The sequence below is a fragment of the Copadichromis virginalis genome, linkage group LG3, assembly GCF_057382275.1.
Source record: "Copadichromis virginalis isolate Kocher_CV1m ecotype Utaka linkage group LG3, C_Virginalis_male_GT1.1, whole genome shotgun sequence".
NCBI lineage: Eukaryota > Metazoa > Chordata > Actinopteri > Cichliformes > Cichlidae > Copadichromis > Copadichromis virginalis.
This window is the reverse complement of record NC_140620.1, coordinates 33,424,071-33,444,252: the sequence shown is the minus strand read 5'-3', so window position 1 is coordinate 33,444,252 and position 20,182 is coordinate 33,424,071. Positions and strand designations below refer to the sequence as shown.

At 39.9% G+C, this 20,182-nt stretch overlaps 1 protein-coding gene across 1 annotated transcript in view; it reads left to right on the top strand.

Moving 5' to 3' along the window:
• tnfsf10l (TNF superfamily member 10, like) overlaps positions 1-10,066 on the top strand; it is a 75,086-nt gene extending 65,020 nt beyond the window's left edge. Inside the window, exons 5-7 of the mRNA XM_085450744.1 lie at positions 1,015-1,178; positions 1,494-1,604; positions 1,718-10,066. Of these exons, the coding sequence (XP_085306870.1) occupies positions 1,015-1,178; positions 1,494-1,604; positions 1,718-1,903 (461 nt within the window). The 3' untranslated portion in view covers positions 1,904-10,066. The remainder of the gene's footprint in view (positions 1-1,014; positions 1,179-1,493; positions 1,605-1,717) is intronic.
• The last annotated feature ends 10,116 nt before the right edge of the window (positions 10,067-20,182 follow it).

Genomic DNA, 20,182 nt, shown 5'->3' with positions numbered 1-20,182 from the left:
TTTTAATGCAAGCCTTTGGAAAGTGACTTGTTTTTGGAGCCTCAAGTGGCCACTAAAGGAACTGCAGTTTCTCGCACTTCTGGATTGAAAATCATTTTTCAGCGTTGGATCAGATGGAAGAGTTTATTCAGTTAAGGTCTCTGTGATGGTTATGTGCTAATAAATCACAGCATTTACATTGTAGTGTTATAGACTTACGCTTCTATTGTTGATGGCAGTGTTTCAGATTTGCACACTAGTCACACAAGTACACGTGGCAGAGGAAATAAAGCCAGCATGCACGAGAAATCACTTGTGTTAAATGTTTAATTTCTGCCATGAGGAAAACTGCTACACATGGTTCTAGTCAGCAGTATTCAGTATTTCCTGCATCTTACAGGACTTTGGCTTCAAGTTGGTGCCTCTTACCGGTGAAACAGGCTTAACCAAAGATTAAATCACCACTTCTGCTTTAAGTGGCCATTGTACAAGTTTGAATGTGCACTTCAGAGTGCCCTGTTACAGAGTACTCAGAAGGAAAATCCACATCGCCTACATTGTCCAATAGACATGGTGGCTCAACTGTGTAATGTAAACATCGTTCACCAAAATTTTAAATAATACTGTAATTAAAAGTGCTTTTTTTAATCACAGGATTTTATCTTTTTTAACTCAGTATTTCAGATGTTTCTCAATATTTTAAGGGCTTTAGGGGAAAAGGCAAACTATTGCTCAACTTTGGCGGCTGTAAGAAAGAAGCGCACTACTCTGGAGTCACAAACTGTATTTATTCAAGGTTCATTTTGCCAGCTGCTGCCGCTTTTGAGCTTTGGGCAAACACTCACTGATATGTGTCTTTGCTTAGTTTTTAAACCTGGTATTGATTTTTTTTTTTATTACATCCAATCTATGATTTCTAGGCTTTAGCTGGTTTGTTTTCCCCACTCCTTTTATTTTCCATCCCCATGTGACAGTTTTTCTTCCCTCTTCTGTTTAGAATTTGTCTCTTGACACTTTTTTAATCTTTGCCAACAGGGTTTTCTTCCTCCCTGAGCATCATGCCTGGTCTTCATCAGTCCTGCCGCCATTTGGTCCGCTCATGGGCCAATCAGAGCCTAGGAGCTCACCTGCACAACATGACCCTGTCTAATGGGAAGCTCCGAGTGCCCCAAGATGGGAGGTACTATCTGTACTCACAGGTGAGAAAGCTATGCAGATGGAGGAGATGCTCCAGGCACTTTGCCATATTTTTGTGTGTTTTAACATGACAAGTTTGTCATTAATTAACCTTGCTGAATAAAGGTGTCTGTGACTGTTGTATATTCAATTTTATTAACCATTAATTGTTGTTTACAACATGATTGGATTCATTATCGTAGGGTCTACCTTACAAGTAGGGTCTACCTGTAAGGTAGACTGCAGGAAACCTGCTTTTCTGTCAAAAACAAGGGCACGTCAAAGAGGAAAAAACATAAAACAAGTCACTGCATTAACTTATTTCCACCTTTGTCCAGGTGTATTTCCGTTATCCATCCCCATCTGCAAATGAGGGGGACCAGCGCAGCGTCAGCCACCAACTGGTGCAGTGCGTCTACAAGAAAACGTCCTACCCAAGCCCCATACAGGTACAGCATCTCTGTTTTCCTAAAACAATCAAAGATCACCCTGAAGTATTTGTACCTTTCAGCACTGTCATTAGCACTGGAATGATTTTCTCTACTTTGTAATTTTTTTCCAGCTCCTGAAAGGTGTGGGAACCAAGTGCTGGGCTCCAGACGCTGAGTATGCCCTACACTCCGTTTACCAGGGAGGACTTTTTGAACTGAGGGCCGGTGACGAGATCTTCGTCTCTGTCTCTTCCCCCACCATGGTAAATGCAGAAGAATCTGCTAGCTACTTTGGCGCCTTCCGTCTGGACCTCTGAGAGGAAAGGATTGGAGAAAAAAAAAAAGAAGCGATGGGACAATGGATGGATAAACAGATGGGCTTGAGAGCTTGGGGCCTTTTGAATATCCACTGATTGGGGGGGAAAAAATGGTCCTATAGACAGAAGAGGAAATGGAGGTCTGGATCGTCAGTGTTTGCTTGGGCAGATGCACTGAAGGATGGAAGAACTGGGGTTTGAAAGATCTACATGGGTGAAGAATACTGCAAGAGGATAGTGGATTTGCCTTTCCTGCTCTCTCGATTAAGAGAAAGCAAGACTTCAAGATAAAAGACATGTGCAATTGTGAAAAAGAAATAAATGTGAGGACTTTGATTTACAGTTGATTCTTAAAGGGGAATTTGCCACAGGAAAAAAATAAAATCACAACCTTCTAGGTGAAGTTCAGAAATTAGTCCACCATGCTATCTAGATCTCAATATAACATGACCCTACATGTGTGAATATGTCAGTGACCTTTTTATGGGAAAAAATTAAACCCTTGGTTTGGATTTGAAGAATTTACACAAAATAAAAACTTTACTCTCCACATCAACGGCTGCAGAAGAAAATGAAACAATCAAACCAAAGCAAAAACTTCTTTTTTAAGTGTGCGATGGGAGTTCTGTACATATGTATGGCTGAGAATGAGATTTACACAATGGACTGTGGTGATTTTAAAAGTAATTCATTTTTATTTTACCTTTGACTGGACTTAAAACCACTTGGGGAATCTAAAGACTTCCTACTTGCGAAACACTAAAACTGTGGATTTTATGTAAAGACCTTTAGTGGAGGAAGGGGATTGCCTCTGTGACAAACTGTAGAAAGAGCCAAGAGCTTTTTGAAGAGGAGTCTGCAAGCCAAGAAGAAGTGAAAACAAGGAGGGAGAAATCTTGATAACGCCAATAAGAATTAGCCCGGCACTGAAAGATTAAAGGACAGAGAGCGATGCTGTGGGTAGTATGCAGCCTGACCACTCTGCGTGGTTGATGTCTTTTCTTTCTCTTTCCCTTGATTCCTTCTCTTATCTTTTCATGTTAACTATTTTATCTATCTTGTCGAACCTGTGAAGCTGCATTATATTTGAGTTCATGGAGCAGTTATGCAACCAACCACAAAGCAACAATGTGAGAAGAAGATGACAGAAACACATGCAAATAGTCTAGTTTCACAATCACAGAGAGCATGGATTAAAGTGACATTTAGGTTGGGTTACATGGAGTTGTTGTTTTCACTGCAATGATCACTGGTTCCATAACATAAAAATCTCATTTTGGATACATGGAGTTAACATTGGTGTTATTGGTGTATTGCATTATCTTTCCAGGGTAGTAGCTCAACTTGAACATGGCAAAATGTGCACTTACCTAAAACAACTGCAGCATTTAGTAAAAGGACTGGTTCTTATATAGTGGACTCAAAGCAGTTCATACAGCTTGCCTCATTCACCCATTCACATGAGCACTTTTTTCTATGCTTTCTTTCACTGTAATTGTTGGTCTAGCTTCTGCATTTGGGGAAAGTTTAAAACCTGTCAAGCCTCTAGCAATGTCAATGCTTCAGTTAAAAAAAAAAGAAAAATCCTCTAGTATAGTAGCTAACACAGAGAAGGTGGAGATCCCTGGGAGGGTTGCATCAGGAAGGGCATCCAGCCTAAAAATCTGTGCCAAATCAAATATGTGGATGCATCCGCTGTGGCGACTCGTTTTAAATAAGGGAACAGCCAATAAAAGCTTTCTCTGTGCTAGCTAGAGTGGAACATATTGTCCTTCTATTTGCTGAAAAATGATTGGTGCTAAACATTTTAACCACCATCTGGACACTCAGAATGCAAAAAATCCACACCTTAAGCAAGAACATGGGTTTAGCAGAAAAACTCAAAGGAACATTTTGATAGTTTGAATACACAGTCACCCACTGGTTTGTGGACATTCTCGAGCTTTGAGTTTAGCATTGTGGTGGTCGGTATCTTCAGCTTGCGTCTGCAAACATTTACTCATCAGGAGATTGTTTACTGAGGTCAGACTTCGACATGATCGGACCTGTTTCTGCAACAAGAGATTTGCCCCCTGCTGGTTATGAGAACGACTACAAATGTAAAGCACTTGACTTGGCAAAAAGGCTGGTTTTTAAGCAGCCTGTGCCCAGGTTAAGGGAAGATAAACAATACTTTCATTATGTAACCTCAGCTATGTTATTATTGTAGACGTCAGTGACAGTGAAAGAAATAGGGTATGGAAGCTAATTTAATGCATCGGTGCTGAAATTGTTTGTTCAGAAACACAAACAGCTGACTAAAATTGGCTGACAGTCACTTAGTAACACTGGTGCATACACATAACAATTGCAAACATTATGAGCAGTTCAGAAACTGTATTCTCAAACACACTCGGATGCTACAAATCTGAAACACAGGATCCCACACCAAGTCAAGCGAACACAGCCCAAGATTTGGAACGAGTGAGAGAGGATATTTGCAGACATAAACCATCCACCGCCTAGCACAGACACAACCCCTACATGCTTTTTTTTCTGTGTGCACATAAAAAAGTACACACATCGCCTCACACTACATCCAGGCTAGCCTGTGCTATGTAGACACACACATCATCCAATGTCACATCCAGCGAGAAACATATGCCCTGATTAATCTGGGCTGTCTAGCCTCCCTGTGCCATCTGGTAATTGTCAGTGATCTGGCATACAGCGAGGGTGCGCACACAAGAATTCAAAGGGCTTGGTTCACATAGATGATTCAGAAAATGCGGTAAAAAAATGTTTTTCACATGTGTTTATTTGCAAATGTGAGCTCCAGTTTGCTTTGTACACTTTGTACACTTAAGCACACATTTGATAGGGTAACTTCCAGACTAAGCCCCTCCTTCCCATACAGCACAGGATATCTTTGTATGCATACCGTGAAGAAGGTTATTTTATGGTGTAGTTTTGTCAGGCATGCTATGAAAACACAGCAACAGAGCTGGTTTATTTTCTACTCAAATCACAAAATGAAAGGCAAATCTCATATTGCATTAAATTACTGTTTTAAGCTCAATTTTTGCTGGGTGGCACGCACCTGCACATGTTTCTGTTGCTCTAACGCTCCCTGTGTGAAGTCAAGTTATATTCCAGTTAAAATAATATATGGTAACTTCAACAATTATGCAACATGTTAAATAATATTATAACTGTAAATCTCTATACCACGCATACAAAGTTTTCCTACCTTTTGCAGTTTAAATGGTTATTCTTTTGAGTGAAAAAACAAACAAACAGACAAACACCTTTACCACAAATACCTTTTGTGGAAAGGTATTTGTGGTAAATCTAAAATTGTACTTTCTGCCAACTAAACTGTTAGCCAGACACAAAAAAGTGTGATTGCTTTGGTTGCTAGCAAATTACTGAAGTTGCCGATAATTTGCAGGAAAGTTGTAGAATTATCTGCAAAGATGTTCCATTTACTGGCCAAGCCTTAGTAAAACTTAAAAATATACAATTCAAACCAGAAATCTAGAAAGTTAACTAAGTAAATGTTGTGCTTTGCTGCTATAACCAATGTGTTTCAAAAGATGCACCTTTTACTTTAATGGAGAACTGTCTTCATGTTGTACTTTCCTTAATTTCATTGCCTTTTGGTGACTAATTGGTGAGGGTTTGCAGACAAGTCAGTGTTTCTCATGCAACAGCAGCAATCTGCTAACAAGGTTTTTGGTGCAACATCCTCTTGGTAGCCAGTTTCACATAGTGACTACCAGTAACCTCCATTAATCACTCAATAACATACTGGAGACTTCACACTTTTACTTGTTGCTGCCACAGCGGTCATTCTCTAGGCCTGTATGACTGGGGTGTAGCTGGCAATAGCTAATAGATAATTAGCTTAGATTAGCATAGGTATCAGAAACAGTAGAATTGATAAGAAGTTGCATTGAAACTTTTCAAATGTTTACTAGTAGCAGCTTTATTAAATTCACAGTATAGAAGACAGGCTATTTGTGAGCAATTAGTGAGCATTGGGAAAAGTCGTGGTAATGGCTTCCATGTTTATTTTTTTGTGCTATGCTAGGCTAACTTAGGTTTTACAATTTGCAGGCAAAAACAATGTTACAAATTTGCTCCAGATTTAACAGAAAGGATTATAAAATAACATATTTCAGCATTTAGCTGTGTTGGGGTCTCTGTGCATAGTGATTTAGTGATTTAAAATGTTTCACAATGTGTCACAGAGTCACAAGATAATAACTGAGAAGTTTATGTCACGTAAAGTCACTTTTCCATCCATAAATGATTGTCCTCTGAGATGTATTCATTACGCTGAAGCCAAAGATTTTCAGAGATCCATATGTTGCAAGTAATTGGACAGTTGTTCTGTTATGATTTGATTTACAGATCATTTCATTACATTTCTGTGTACACACTCGTTACTCCTGCTGGTTGGTTAATTAAATTTCTGAAGCTAAAATGTTTTTCATGTGGAGTACCCTGCAGAGTGAGTGTGTTCATCTCTCAGCATTTCACTTTCTGTTAGATAATGTATAAATAAGGACACACGCTGCTTTAGTTTATCATTTAAAAACATAAAACATGAGCTTGTCAGCACACTGTGGGGTAATGTCACAACAAATCATCCAAGTAACTCAAAACATCAGATGGTGTTTGGTGGGGGTGAAATAAATCCAAGTCATTGGATTTTACTAGGCTGATGAGCAACAATAGTCGGTCCTAAACTCAGAGTACATTACTGGGTCAATAAAAAAAGCTTTCCCCAAACTACTCAAGGTTATCACAGAAATATTAACTAACACGATAGTAATGTAAAACAGTGACAAAAATGTTGCAACTTGAAATGAATCAAAGATTAGGTATTGCCACTGTCTAGTCTTGTGGTTGTGGGTGTTCTTTTATGTGTTGGACATAAGATGGACATAACATTCATGTGCCTTAAACCTACAGTCTTACTAATACCCAGCAGGGGGCGACTCTTGTGGTCGCAAAAAGAAGTCAGATTTTATGGAGGCCAATGAGCAAAAAGTCTAACTTTTTAACTTATCTGCAGCCACTCTAAACACATTGCTGATGTGTTTATGGTCTCAATTCCTACTTTTAAGCCTTACTAAATACAAAATCGTTGCTATTATATTGGCAAGATTGAAAGTATAGTGCATGAGAAAGCGAGAGCATAAAGTTAAATTGATGAGGCGACTTAAAGTAAAACCAAAGTTTATCATATGTAAATGCTGCTCATCCAGCAGATGATCATTAGAAGGGTCGTATTGTGAGATAGGAAGAGTACAAATATATGTGTGGTCTGCTGTGAACCCAACACGTGTTTGGTTAAATCTGTTGGATTGTGAATGATAAAACATCACCACCCAGCGATGTTTACCTTTGTAGTTCAGTTCTTATTATTGAGCAAGGCCTGTTTTTGATGTGTTTTGGTAAAATATTGCTTTTAGTTTGAAATCAGATCTTGTCTGTTTTCCTGTGCGTGTATGTGTGTGTGTGTGTGTGTGTGTGTGTGTGTGTGTGTGTGTGTGTGTGTGTGTGTGTGTGTGTGTGTGTGGTTATGCACAAAAGTGGTTTTGGACAACAGTTGAAAGCATTGCGCTTGAAACTGCCAGACCGCAAGTCAGACATGTCCATCTCTTGCTCTCTACGAGACCTGGAAAGAGAAACTAAGCCATCACCGTGGGGCACTCTAAAATCTAGACCTCATGTAAGTCAGCGTTGAGATCTTTTCCAGTTATGCTCTTTTTTGAGCTCCCATCCAAGATTCATGCTGTGTTTATATTTTGCAAGCAGCGTGGCTTGTGGAACATAGATATATATTTTGAAGGGGAGGGCTTCACAAGTCCAGTTTCACTTTGACAAACTGGGTGTCCAAACACAATAGCTTCTCCAGTCTTGGCTTTACACGGGGTGGGAAAAACACCACCTTCAAGCTCCTGTTTTGATCCCGGTGAGGATGTAGCTGTATTTAAGAGTCTGAGGTCGTGATTCCCCGACACAATAAACCATTTGGACACTAATAAACAAGCTGAATGCATCTTTTCTCATAAAACACACACTGAGAGCCAAATTTTGGAAGAACTTGAAGCATACATTTTAAATTCATAGCAACCATCTACCTTACATATCTTAACATGTTGCCATAATGATTTTGCACAGAACCACAAGTGAGACCATTATATGTTATAATTTGACCACAGTTCCTGCCAGTTAGCTAATTTTCTATGATTCAAGTTGTTCCCCAGGTGCAACCCAGCCATTATATTTGGTTTCAACACCAGCTCTAAGAAACATCTGTTGCTTATTAAATAGCTGCATGTTGCAGGACACTTAAAGAAATAATCGAATTTAAGTCTATTTAACAGCTCGAGTGACTGGCAGATTTTGAAATACACCCCCAAATGTTGGCGGAGTACCACATACACAGCAAATATGCCGCAGTGCTCTGTTGGCACCGACATGAAACAACTAACTCTATCAACTCATCAGGACCAGATTAGTTTTCCTTTTGCCAGTTTTTGCAGGGAACTGACACAATGATAAATACTGTTTTGTATTATTTGGCAAATTTATTGAACTGAAGAGGACAAACACAACCAGATCCCCCAAATGTCTTTATATCTCCACAGGCGTACTTGTCAGAAGTCAAACATTTATATTCTATTGCAAGCACCGAAACAGCCCTCGAGGAGCTGAGGACAGGCAAATTTCCCCCACTGCAGAGGATTGGAACTGTGTACATATTTGAATATCTTACAAATAAAAGACAATCACTGTTACGCAATAAGTCGAACATATGCCAAACAAGCATCTGAAAACAGCAGAGTGCTTTTTTTAAATTGCTGCTTCTATTTCTGACTTTGATGTGCACCACTATGCAGATTTGTATCAGTTGTCACTAAGCAGCACCGCTTGCATAATTAAACATTAAATGTTTTGCACAAAAGCAGAACAAGTGCTGTTTATGCTTTGCCTGCATGCCTGTGTTTTCCAAGGATGTGAAACAAGCAATCTCATAATCAGCTGGCTGTCTAAGCTTTGGTCCAAAACCTCACATATAATTCTGTTCTTTCCAAAAATGAACACATGTCCTTTCCAATGCTAGCTTGACTAAGAGTACAAGAGTGAATGTGCTTTGAATTCCGGTGACCCACTCTACCACCAAATTACACATTTAGAATTTCTCCCAAGAAAGTAATCGCTCCATGGCCTAAAATGATGTAAACATCACTTTTACTAGTCATGGCTCAATAGATATGTAAATTAGCCCCAACCTCACCCTTTGGCTCATGGAAGCTACACTCATTTACTCACTCACAAGATTTCTTTGAACACAAACAAGAACAGCATTAGACCCCACTGTGTGAAGAAAATGCAGGGCTGAATTTGTGAATCAGACAGACCCATAACAGAGATAGTATTCTGTTCCTGCCAGTCAGAGTAGAGAAAAAACTCCCTGAGCGCATGAAAATGTTTACAGTTCCTGTAGCAAACTATCATCACAAGCAAAGAATTTAGGTGGATTAGCACTAGTTGGAAACTTTTTATTACAGTCACAGTAGTGTATTGTATTTTCCTGAAGTCGGCTGCTGTGGTTTTCACTCCTCTTCTCCACTCTGCGTCACAAACACAGTCTAGCAGAGGACACACTCGGTGAAACAGAGAGCAACTAAACAGCAGCAGACTTACACTGAGCTGAAATGAATCACGTGCACACAGACAACATAAATCTTAGACTTCATTATGAAACAGCTTCTAGTGTGTTGTTAGTGTTAGATAAAGCTTGTTTCCAATTCCCCACTCTGACAAATCAGCTACATTGATGACTACACTACAGTCACGAGGCGGAGATTTTCGTTCATGATTGTTTCTGCTCATATATGTCTTCTAGTTTATAAAAAATGACATGTTAATACACTACAAACTGATTCTCATCACAGGGATCACTGAAACAAACAGTTCTCCATTAAAGCGGTTTATGAATGTAGATACTGTTCAACACATATCCTTTTGCTTTTCTTAAAATCACATTTGATACCAACTGAAGAATGTACATGTAAAGTTCTGCTGATTGCCTTGTGCCTTTTAAAAATAATGCTCTTCTGTGTCGTTTTGTGCTCAAATAAAGTGCCTACTGTCAAACAGGAATATTAGTGCCAAGTTGTTTGCTTTAAATAGAGATGTAAGTGACTGTGTAAGTGAATGTGGCATGGTTGTTGCTGTCACATGGGCTGATCTGCTGGGATGTTTCCACATAACCATCTCTAGGATTTACAGAGAATGGTCTGTAAAATGCCTTCTTGATTTCAGAGGTGAGGAGAATCAACACGCTCTCACTCCCAAAGCGTAACATTTTACGCTAGGTGACAAACCGTCGATATATTACGATATATTCTACATTACGAGATCAGAAAAAATGAAAACGTGAGAACGGTTTGGAATGAATCTACACATGTACGCTCAGGAGTGAGAACGTGCTGGGACAATGGCCAAACTCGACAGGAAGGTAACAAAAAGCATTCGTTATGGCCAAGTTATGCAGACGAACATCTTTGAATGCACAAAAAACTTGAAGCAGCCATGCTACAGCAGCAGAAAGCCACAGCAGGTGCCACTCCTGCCTGATAAGATAATAGCAGCAAACTGATGCTTCAATTCACACAGGCTCACCAAAATTTGGACAACAGAAAACGTTGCCTTGTCTCATGGGGGTCGATTTCTGCTGCCACATTTAGATGGTAGGGTAAGAATTTGGTGTAAGAAAATACAAAAGCATGAATCATCCTGTCTTGTATGGATGGTATAGGTTGCTGGTGTTATAATGGGAACACCAGCAACCTATACCAATTGTTCATTTAGGATCTAAAACTCTTACAGTTGATTGTTCGGTTTGTCTTGAAACAACAGACCCAGTTTCTCAAAGCTATCTTGCCTGCCACTATGATCGGCTGCAGACGTAAACTCTTTGGCACTGTAATTACAAGATTTTAGTGTAATTACAACACATGTTTACTGTGTTCAGCTTATGTTTGCCCCTTTTCCTACAACTGCTCCCTCTGTCCAACTGGTTAAAAGGTTAATCCAGAACCAAGGCTCACCTTTGTTCTACGTCTCAACACAGGAATTTTATTGAGGATATCCAGTAATTTGTAATAATTGCTGACTCTATCAGTAATTTTAACCCTCTGTGAATTCAAAATGTCTCCAGTTTGTCAAGTACAAATTCCAACACAAATTGCCCACCATAATTTCCTTACGATGGTCTCTTGATAATACTGATCCTGTGCAAACTGAGCACTTTGTAATTGCAGCTGTAATTTGGATTTTGGCAGGATACTTCCATTTTCATCAAGTGGAATACAGCCACAGAGGTGAAATTAATGACCAAAGGAAATTTTGGTTTTACTTTACAAAGAAATCTTCAACTAAAACTTCTGTATCTGAACATGGCATCTTACAGTATTGTGCAAACGTCTTGGGCGACCCCCTATTTCTTATATTTTACTAGGAAAATGTGTGTGAAAGTTGATATTTGGTATGACCACCTTTATTCTTTAGCTCAGCCTGAACTCTTAGGCAATCATTGTTGTAATTTCTTGAAGCAGTCTTCATGAATAGTACTCCAGGCTTCTTCAAGGACATTCAAAACTCTTTGGATGTTGGCTGCCTTTTGTTCTGTTCTTCGTCAAGATGATCCCACAGCCCTTAAGTAATGTCGAAGTCTGAGCTCTTGGGAGGCCAAACCAAGACTGATAGCATTCCATTGTGTATTTTTCTATTCAGGTATGCTTTTACTCCATTAACAGTGTTTTTGAGATCATTGTCATGCTACAAAAATGAAGATGTTGCCAATCAGATGTTTTCCAGATGGTATTGCACCGATTTTCATTCCAGTTCTTGTGTAATTCGTCATACCTCAGCCTTTTCTCCCTGTTTCCCTTCCGGCTTTTTTACAGCCACCCTTCCAGTGAGACCATTTCTGATGAGAGTTCAGCAAACAGCAGATGGGTCTACTGGAGGGCCAGATGCCTCTCAGCTCAAGAAATGGTTTTCTGTTATGTGTAAATGATTAATAGTTCAGTGTTAACCAAAAGAAAAATCTGAAAAAACATTCCTCCAGACTGAAAATGACCCTATTTTTTGGACAAAAAGCTGCACTTAAAATACTTCAATTTTCTCAAAAATCGACCGTGCGCCTCATGTATGAATTCTGATTGTGCTTACTGACCTTGAACTGATTTTACATGGTACACCAAGATCAGAAATTTGTCAAAAAATGTTTTAGTACGACTTTGGTAAGCTACGAAGCTGCACCACTTGATGGACTGTTGGAGTATTACGGATACTGTAGTCAGGAGCCTCCCAGGTGTAACAATCAAGTTTAACATCCAGGCATCCATGAAAACAGAATTTATGAAATTTAACAGAGTTAGAAGTTAGAAGAAAGTCTGGCTGCTTGGAAGTAAGATATAAAGAATTAGGGACAAGAGATGGCTCAAGACTTTTGTACAATGTTGTACAATGAAATACACTGGTGGGGAAATTATGCCCAAAAGCTCCATACAAATATTTAATATAACTGCTTTTTTATTGTTTTTATTTATCTGTTTCTTACCTTCTTTTTTATGTACCTGTTAGGCATGTTAGATATCACATACTATGTGACTGATACCAAAATGTATTTGGCATGTTTGTTTGTTTTATGAGAAAAGAGACTTTTAAAATTGTAACCTTAGAATCTAACCTTATATAACATAAGCCACTTCAATACCCAAGTTTTGTGCTGTGCTGGTTTGAATTGAATCTTATGTAATGCATTTTTCTTTGACATTATGGAGTAATTTTCGTTGCCGTTTTCTAAACCAACCATCACTGAGCCAGTGAAGCGGCTTGAAAAAGAAGAACAGCAGGAAGCAGCAGAGATGTGGAGCAGGCCAGAATTGCACGGATATCTTCCTGTCAAACTCGATAGGACTTTCTTTGGGTTCATTTCTGTGTTATGTCATAGAGAGATAATAACCAGCAGCATTGTTTCTCTGAACCAATGAACCAAACACACATCCACCAATCCAAATAAGATCAGTGTGTGTGTGTATTTGTGTGTGCTGCTTTAGGACTGTATGGGCCACAAGTACCATGTCAGCACATCACAGAAGGCGGCTCGTTCTTAAGCAGAATATTTATTTATTTATTAAAATTACTTAGTTGATGAGAAGTTATGCTGTGCATGCCCATCTTATCCTCTGGGGATGGCTTTAGGGTATCTAATTTCTGACTGCCCCACCTTTAAGGAAAAAAAGACAACACCAACATTGCCGCGTAAATTTAAAGTTACCAAAGATGTGGTTCTTGCTTGGACCACAAGCCAGTTTCAGTTAACGAAGTAACCAGTGAGTTCTTTTGAACATGAGAAGCAGAAAGAGCTGTTCTCTTTTCTTAGTGGCATTTTTCATCTGAAGCACAAACACATGAACACTTTTGTGATGCTCAAAGCTCTTTGGAAGCTCTTAAAGTTGGTAACATCTGCTGCCTATACATGGGTTCAAACGGCTGATGGACATTTTAGGCAAACTGCTGACAGGCGGATAATGAAGCTGTTCCCTGTTGATGCCCCTCATCTTCTCTGCATGCCACATGAGTAAGGTAACCAGGATGGTTCTGTACAGACCACCAGGGTGAAGCAAGGACAGCCACGGTGACACAAAACACTTGAGGGAAACCGCATTAACATCATGTTCAGTTTACATTGTCTCTGGCTTTGCTTAACGTCCTGCTGATGTTTGAAAGACTATTAGCATAAACCAGAACCATTCAACTCAAGCCGACTTTAGACATTTTTCTTTTCCTGAATCTGAGGAAACCGACATGAAATCAGTCACTCCTAACTCAAGAGGTTTGCTTTATGTGTGTTTTAGTGGGCACAGTAGAAAACTTACCAGACAAAAGAAACCGGTTAAATAACAAAGACGGCTGGTTCATAAAGACGCATAACGAGTAGTGTAAATTCCCCCTGAGACTGTGTGGACAAAGGGACAGTGTGTGCATCCTGGTAAATGAAAGGAAAGCTCAGTTTCATTACCCTGCAGAAGGGCTAAGAATGTGTGTAATTTCAGCATGCTTGGACAGCATGTAGATCCATCAGTGATAACTGGCTCCAAGACTAATAAAGACCTAATCTGAAACTAAGGAAAGCACGTGTTTGACCAGAAGAATGCATTTCAAAGTCAAACATAGACATAAATTATTGCATTGTTGGTGTAGAGTTTCAAGATTGAGCATGAGATTTCACCTGGTGAGGCTACAACCGAACTGAAGCAGGTGGAGGTGGTTTTCATTTTATAATAATAATTGGGACTTAATGATCCTTGATTACCAAGCAGTTCCTGGCTACCTGTCTGACGAGTGTTATACTTTCTGTATCCATGAGTCCACTAGAGTCTGCATAGAGCCATGCCATGTAAATTTCATTATCAGATGGTGAACAGAGGATCCGTGCAGCTTTAGGCCTACCTGCTTAACCCTGACCCTGCCCTTTTTTTTAAACAGACTCATCTGTGGAGAATTTACATTAGAAGCAGACTTCAAAGAAGTATAACAGAAGCAACTACATGTCTGTCGGGTCTCCACCTGTCTGTGTCCAAAACTGAGTATAATTGAACCAATAGTAATACCTAAGTTGTACCAGGAATGTAGAAATTGTAGAAACACTTTCTTTTTGTGCCAATTTTAACCAACAAACTGCTTTTGCCAGTACAGTAACAGGCATACAAGCAGCTCCACAGACCAGACAGACGTTTTGATTAATGGAGACATTGGTCATATTAAACACTTAAATGACTTTTTCTCTGACCTGCTGTGTTTGCATAGGAGTGTTAACAAAAGACCTATTGGTTTTTCTAACCTGCCCCCATCCATAGAGTACCACCCTTCCTGACACACACACAAGCACTGTGCAGTCACCTACTTACTGTTATCTTCATATCAGCATTCTCCTCATACTGGACCCGCTTTCCCTCCATCTTCTCTCTCTCTCACACACACACACACACACACACACACACACACACACACACACACACACACACACACACACACACACACCCATCATAACACTGCAGCATATCAGCAGCGCTGCCGTTCTCTCCATGTCGCCTGTATTATTGCCCAACATACACTCTGTTTTCCTAAGAGCCAGCCAGGAAATGAGTTTTATAAAGCTGGAAAGCAGACATGCACAAACTTATACATGCACACAGACACACACAGAAAATCCCAAACATCCTGAAGAGACTAAGTGGGGCCAGACAAGCGTTCAACCTGACACACACACACACTTTTTTTGGAAGAACAATACTACTGCTTCAACCCCGCTGCCCTGACTACCGGCCATTGGAAATGGGAATTTCAGAATCAGTGGGAGTGGTGCTATCAGAATACCTTACAGGGCACCTAAACAATGCAGTTATTCCTGCAGCGGAGCAACAAACATTATTAGGCCTTTGATAAGGCCTTTAAAGCAGCCCTCCTTGGCACACAAAGGGTTTGTCACAGGAAGCTGCAGGAAACTACCCACAGAGAATGAGAAAATAAAAAGGTGTGTGCATCAGAGAAAGTGCTTTTTCACACAGAGATTATGTGTTTGATATTTTTATAACTATGAGAACAAACTATATAATCTCACAGGACACTTCATTAGTTACACCTTATTGGTATCAGGTTGCACCGCCTTTTGCCTTCAGAGGTGCTTTCATTAGTCGTGGCTTATTTCAGGAAACATTCCTCTGAGATTTTTTTCCATGTTGGTATGACAGCATCACAGTTGCTGCAGATTTGTCGGCTCCACATCCACGAGGTGAATCCCCTGTTTCTCCACATCCCAAAGTTGCTCTATTGGACGGAGATCTGGTGACTGCGGAGGCCATCTGATTACAGTTTAAGAAAGCAGTTTGAGATGATTTGATCTTTGTGACATGGTGTGTTATCCTGCTGGAAGCAGCCACCATAAGATGTCACGCTGTGGTCATAAAGGGATGGACATGGTCATCTACATTACTCAGCTAAGCTTAAATGATGCTCAGTTCATACTAACAGGCCCAAAGTGTGCCAAGATAATATCGCCCACACAGTATCATCTTGAAACTTTAATCCAAGGCAGGATGGATCCAAATGTTCATGTTGTTTACACCAAATTCCCACCCCACCATCCAAACGTTGCAGCAGGAACAGACAAGGCAACATTTTTCCAATTTTCCATTTTCCAAATTTTGATGAGCCTTTGTGTCACGCCCAACCAGCTGCGGCACACGGCCACCCCTCCCTCAGCCTGGTCCTACTGGAGGTTTCTTCCTGTTAAAATGATTTTTTTCCTTCCCACTGTTGCCAAATGCTTGCTCATAGGGGTTGTTTGATTGTTGGGTTTTTCTCTGTATTATTGCAGGGTCTCTACCTTAGAATATAAAGTGCCCTGGGGGCTCAAAGTAGTCTCGCTAGTCTCATCTGACCTCTAAAATCAACAATCAACATTTTCACCCAGAGAACTTCCACTCACTGGATATTTTCTCTGTTTCAGATCATTCTCTGTAAACGTTTGAGATGGCTGAGTGGGAAAATCCCAGCAGATCGCCAGTTTGTGAAATATTCAGACCAACAGGTTTGGCACGAACAACCATGCTATCTTGGCTGTGCAAACTTTGCATTGATGAGAGTGTTAAGGGCAACTGAAACAAGAAAGCTTGAGCTCAACCAAAAACAACCAGCTTAGTGTCTTGATGTGTGCTCAATCATCCGGGTAAGGAAATCCTAAAAAGTTGATGAGACTGTAGAAGTCACCTGAATGAGTGATGAAACATTTCTCCCACTGAGAACATCCAAATGAACAGATTCCGCTTCTTGGGAACCAACTTAGAGACATTAAAATGCTCTGTAACATTTACTTCCTGATAAGGAAGTTGTCAATAGGTAGGTGTCAAACTATTTATGCTCCATGAAGCTGATTTTTTTAAAGAAGCTTTTGAGGAGGACAGGGAGCACCTCAGAATTATGAGCCTGTATGATAATATTTTCAACACAAAAGCATGCCTTACACCTTTAACCCCGGGTTGTGCTGGCAGCTTGTGCAAGTGCTACCATAAAAGTGTGTTATTTTACTGATATTTATGTGCTGAATTAGTCTCTTGCAGCAATGCACGGATCAGATATTTTGTAGCCTCTAGGCTTCTGCTCATAGTTTATCTAATGGAACAGCTGGGTTGAGGTGGCACGAGCCGGCACCTCTTTGTTTTAAGAGCTCGCGGGGAGCAGACTTCTGATCAAAAACACAGGTTAAAGAGGTGAAAAAAAGCTTGATTGAATCCAGAGAAGTGGGAAATGGAAAAGAAATCCTATACGGCCAACACGTACTCTGGAAGTGATCTAAATGTACTGGTGGAACGAGTTTCTGTTCTCTCAGGTAGTTTTACTGAACCCTACACACATAACGTACAGGAATCCTGATCACTGAGGGGCTTGGGTCACGCCATCGTGTGATGACATCCGTGACAAAGCCAGAACATAGACCTGTGGTTGCAATCATGTTGGTTTTTATCCAGCATGTTGTTCCAGTGTTAAACAGTGTGTCGTAATTTTCCTCTCTGGACACTGGAAGCTAAATTGAGGTCACTGAAAGCAACAGAGCCAATTTTTGTCCCCAGGCTAAAATATTTTCCATTTTGTGCAAAAATCTAGCCCTTTGTGTAACTTCATGAAACTCACGCCAGACTTTTAACATACTCAACTACAGCTATTCTTCTTCTGTATTTTATTCTGAATCCCAGAGTGTCAGTATTACTTTTTGTTCTACCAACTTAAAGACTGATGTTACCATTATCAAAGCATGAAAACTCATGTCATGTCAACTTCGAGTGCATTCTTTGAAGATGTAGCAAACTCTTTCAGTCTCATTTATTTATAATTCAATATTTCCATCCATCTATTTATTCTCTTCTGCTTATCCTTATCAGGGTTGTGGGGGGCTGGAGAGGCGGGGTACACCCTGGACAGGTCGCCAGTCTGTCGCAGGACTAACATTTACACCAGGGGTGGGCAACTCCAGGCCTCGAGGGCCATTCTGGCATAATTTTGCCTGGATATTTGACTAGTCTTCTTGGCAGAATTGGTAGAGTTCATTTAAATTACTTGTTGTTCTGTTCAGCTTTTTAAGCTTTTAAGAACAAGCGTTACTGAAACTTTAACAATGGCTCCATGTTATCTAAATGTTTGTCGTTACCAGTGCTGTGACATGGAAGAGTTTAAATGGAAAACATCTGTTGTCGAAATCTGTGCTTTTCAAAAAAATTGAAAAACAAAACCAACAGGGAAATGGCTAAAATTCCTCACTTGAGGCTGGCACCAAAGCAATTTAGCCCCCATAGACTGTCATGTTTAAATGCCCAAGTTTACAGCATCAAAAAACATTTTTACAGCATGGAGGAAGAAAACGTTTAAGCCTCTGTGGTTAGTCTCACCCTGCATAACTTCTGTGCAGCAGGCAAAATATTTAAGATCCATCCGTGTGCGCATTGGAAGGGCTTACAGTTAGAAGCATGGCTGATTTTACTGACAGGTATCTTGACAGAGTCTGCCAAGCCTCACCTTTGCTAATGTGAGTCACTCACCAGTCCTGCAGACCTTCCAAGAAGTTTCTTGTTGAAGTTCAGCTAAAGTGAGAAAAAAATCTATTATTTCATTATGTTGCTGTGCACAAATTATTAGAGTCTTCACTCTAGTTCAAATATAACATCTGGCTCCAACAAAACAACATGGCAACAACCATAACGGTGAAACTTGGGCTTCACAATGTGAATTTATGGTGGCTATGTCCACGGGTTAAAGCCCGTTTCTGTGATGCGTTCATGGTGCAGATGCTAAGTTACTTTCGCAGTAACTTTAAGTATCTAGCTAGCTAAATGAATTTGAAAGATTGTTTTCAAAAGAACTATGCAAGTGACAGGTGCCAGACTAGAAATTGAAATATAACTATCATCATTCAGTTTGTTAAATCAGATACTGAAGCTTTACATGATGGTGAAGTTTATAGAGATCCATATGTTGGACTGATAACAACTGGTGGCGATGTTACATCAAGGATAGCAGACATTAATGTAGACATGCATTTAAGTCAGAAATGTTGGATTTACTCAAATATGCTTGCTAGTATAGCGTCCAGGGACTAGAGAATCAGCCTTACAACTTGTGAAACATCTGCCTATGGGCTTATATATTGTCAAATTCAGTAGAGTAAATCCCCAAAGAGCTGGAGCACAGGTCAGCTGATCATAGACTCACACATTTCTATTATTTCAGAGTAATTAGTTTCCTCCTCCCTCACCACTACATCCAGTGTTAGGGTTCCACCACTTGCCAAATCCCACTTCAACCACTGGTTACATTTTCTTGCTCTGTTCATTCAAACAGGCCTAGCAGACATTAAAATAACCTGAAACATGTCAATCATCTACTGTGACAGAATTCTCATCAGGAAAAACTTTATTTTGAAGATGATTAGAAAGGGAATTTCAGAATTACTACATCTGTGCAAAGCACAACGTAATACCTTACGTTTTAGGAAGACAGCACATGCACTGCTTGCTTTATTACTGTAAAATGAGCAGACTGATGACTTTAGCTCGACACAAATGGACTAAATGAGGTTTAAATCAATCTGCCAAATGCTGATGAGTGACCAGTCCTGCCAAGAGTTCCTCATGTCTAAAAATGTGCTTTCGGTGCTTGTTTTTATAAACAGTTACAAGACAGAAATATGGCACAGCTTAAAAATCTGCAGGTTTAGCTGAATGTTTGGCCGGGGATCAGGATGACATGTTGGCTGTAACATTTTAAATACTGTGACCAGAAAAATACAAGCATCTGCACACTGTAACGCAATCCAGGCCAACACCGTAATAAATATTATACCGTTAGAGAGACGTTGATTTAGCTTTATGGCGATGGTTGTATTAAATTATAGTGCAGCCTGTGCTTTCCATGCCTTCACATTGATTTTGCCTGGTTGAAACAAGCAGCACCGTGTATCAACATGAAAACTGGATGGAAATCGTGTTTAAAATACATCTGTTTGCACTTTTTCTCTACGGAGGGTGTGCCTGCTAAACTCTTAGTAGGCCTCATATGTGAGAAGTGCTGTATTTTACTAAAACAGGTCTCACTGGCGCAGTATTTGTTTCTTACTTTATTTTTTTGATGTGAAGCGGAAATGTTGCAGAATAG